Source organism: Octopus bimaculoides, chromosome 18, assembly GCF_001194135.2.
Source record: "Octopus bimaculoides isolate UCB-OBI-ISO-001 chromosome 18, ASM119413v2, whole genome shotgun sequence".
Lineage (NCBI taxonomy): Eukaryota > Metazoa > Mollusca > Cephalopoda > Octopoda > Octopodidae > Octopus > Octopus bimaculoides.
In genome coordinates this window covers 16,141,079-16,144,279 of record NC_068998.1, presented here as the reverse complement: position 1 = coordinate 16,144,279, position 3,201 = coordinate 16,141,079, and the positions used below count along the sequence as shown (strand labels likewise).

The following is a 3,201-nucleotide window of genomic DNA, read 5'->3' as shown; positions in this document are numbered from 1 at the left end:
CAACAAAACCACCACCACCACCACCACCACCACCACAACAACAACAACAATAATAATAATAATAATAATAATAATAATAATAATAATAGTATATATAGACAGGAAGTTAGGAATGACGAGTTTTGTGGCAAAAGTGGCTATGATGCACTGTGTCATTCATGCATATCCCGAGGAGGCCATTTACGGGGCGGAAGTGGAAGTGGTTTCTACCGGGAAACGAAAGATACTCGTAGACTCAGCTCTCTCTCAAGAACAGACTGTCACATCACATAGAAGTAGTAGTAGTAGTAGTAGTAGTAGTAGTAGCAGCAGCAGCAGCAGCGGCGGCAGCGGCGGCGGCAACAACAACAACAACAACAGCAGCAGTAATAGCAGCAGCAGCAGCACCAGCAGCAACTTTGAAGCTTTAAATGCAGGCCAGTCGCTGGAAAAGGGTGTGCGTTTGATTTTCAAGAATTGCAAACTCTGCATTAAACGACTAATATTTTTTTTTTAATAATAATGATAAAAACAGCAACAATTATTTTTGTTGTCGTGGTTGTTGTTGTTATTGTTGTTGTTCTCTATTATTATTATTATTATTATTATTATTATTATTATTATTATTATTATTAAATCGTGAGTAGTAAAGACAGTGATAAAGGTGTTTAGAAAAATTCATAATTTCCAGTAACTGGAAAGAGGATATGATGATCATATAATGATTATAGTACTGATTTCAATGATGATGATGTCGAAAATTATGGTTGTAAGTGGTGGTGACTATGGTTGCTGTTGTTGTTGTTTCTGTTGTTGTTGTTGTTGTTTTATGGTGATTATGGAAGGCGATTATGTCAAAGGTGGTAATTATGGTATTGGTGAGGATGATTATAATAACATTCAGCAATAATGATGATGATGATGATGATGATGATGATGATGATGATGGTGATGATGATGATGATGATGATGATGATGATGATGATGATGATGATGATGATGATGATAATTTCTGTATCGTTCCAATTTTAGAATATGTACTGCAGAAGTCAGTACGACGACGACGACAACAACAACAACAACAACAACAACAACAATATTAATAATAATAATAATAATAATAATAATAATAATAATAATAATAGGTTGTGCCTGTAATAACTGGTGCATTGGAAACTGTAAGTAAAGATATAGAGAAACGGTTGAAGGAGATTGGAATAGAATGTCCTGTAGAGCTTCTACAGAAAGTTTACCACTTAGGGACCAGGAAAGATTATCAGGGGGTTCTTAAACACTTGAAAGACTATTGAAAGTTTGTGGGTACCTGAGGTTACAGGTAGTAATCCGCTACCCACATAAATTAAGAATGAACCTGAATCACGGAAAATACTCGACGAGAAATGGAAGAAAATTTGAAGAAAGAAGAAAAATAAACACAATGATAATAATAATGATAATAATAATGATAATGATAATAAAAATAATTGAAATAGAAATAGTGCAAGTACTTACCATCTTTGTTGGATTGTAACAAGTGTTTCCCGTAAAGGACGTTATCATGGGAACATGAATCCAGAACACCACATTGATTAGTCTGAACATCATCTATTTTAAGAGTTGGTGATTTTTTGGAGGAGGTACTGAGAATTAATGAGGAAATCAAGTTGCCCCAGATGTGTGTGGTTTGGAAACAAGCTAAGAAAATTCCATGAAACCGGAAGATCTCGTATTCAAGAATGTCCTTCCGTACGCGGGCGGAATCGAAAGCCAATTTGAGGATATAGGAAACCTCAGCGCGCCACAAAATACCCTGTCCGAACCCGGCCAGCAAGGCACTGGGGATGAGTGTGTAGAAAAGTGGATGAAAGTTTGCTCCCACCCATACAATGTCACAAAACATCCCCAGGGCGAGGGCCCACTTGGCAGTTAGTTTATTGATAATGGATGGGGCTGCCAGACAGGTGACCAACATCATGCCATGCACACAGCTCATGCAAATTATACCCAGGTATCCTTCGGAATTGATGGAAGACTGCAGGTTTTGAATCGCGCAAAATGCCGAGAAAGTTAAAATGAAGCTGATACAAATCAGCACAAGGTTCTTTTTAAAAGTGAACACAACAAATGGTGCAATAGTTCCGTCTTCACTTGGACAAGCACTCTCCTCGGGTTCCTGAAACACGACGTGAGAATTGCGTGTGTCACGCTTGGGTTTCCGCCTCTCCTTTTTTGTACTGTTACTTACCAAACTGCTATTTCTCTGCACTTCGCCCGGCTTTAGCGCCAGTTCGGGCGCCGTCAATCTATTCTGGAACGATTCTAATTCGACATCCTCAATTTTTCGGGTTGCTTTCATATAGCTTTCTTTACGCTTTCTCTGAAGCATTCCGTCAATGAAATCATCGGTCTGTTCAAGGACATCAGCATTCTCCCTGCGTACAGCATGTCGATAGCTCTCGCTCCGTTGTCGATTGACTTGCGTTGCATAAAGGTAGCTCGGACGACGGGGCCGATACAAACCGAAACCCATTCCAATACCACTGCTAATACCACCCATATCCCAAGGTGACAGAGACATTTTCCTAGAACGCGGTTCAGGCGGCGGTGGGCCACCTTCGCAGCTATAACCATCCACTCGTAAATCCATGGTTGAAACAGATATTACATCCTATGTGAACCGTTGCTGTTGCTATACCGGCCATATTAAACAAGAAAGAACGGCGTCCTCCTTCCTCGTTCGCCCGAATGGAAGGAAGGAGATTGCAGATGACGGTGTGTACTTGTATGTTTGTCTGTTTCTATGTCTGTGTTTGTTTCTTTGTCAGTGTGCATACGTCTATGTGTGAGTGTCTAAGAAAGTGTATATGTAAGTTATGTGCGTGTGTGCTGTGTGTGTGTTTGAATGAGTGTTATGTGTATCGTCTTCGTTCTTCCCTGGCGTAGCAGCCGACCTTACAATCTCCCTCGACAGTATTTCTTCTTGTCCCTGCTGACCGACAGGAAAATCCGAGGGTCAGTATGAGGAAAGGACCCCGAAAAGGCGCTTACATCGCGCACCACTTTAATCCTGTTCTCCATATCTTGCGGGAGAGTCCATTGAGAGAGGCAGAGAGAGAGAGAGACTGAGGGAAAAGGAAGGGGAGGAACAGAAGATAAAAGAGAGAGAGAGAGACTGAGGGAAAAGGAAGGGGAGGAACAGAAGATAAAAGAGAGAGAGAGAGA

At 40.6% G+C, this 3,201-nt stretch overlaps 1 protein-coding gene across 1 annotated transcript in view; it reads right to left on the bottom strand.

The window, feature by feature from the left end:
• The window catches only part of LOC106871191 (protein unc-93 homolog A), a 163,239-nt gene extending 160,154 nt beyond the window's left edge, over positions 1-3,085 (bottom strand). The window contains exon 1 of the mRNA XM_014917533.2: positions 1,492-3,085. Coding sequence (XP_014773019.1) covers positions 1,492-2,626 — 1,135 coding nt within the window. The 5' untranslated portion in view covers positions 2,627-3,085. The remainder of the gene's footprint in view (positions 1-1,491) is intronic.
• Between the last annotated feature and the right edge of the window lie 116 nt (positions 3,086-3,201).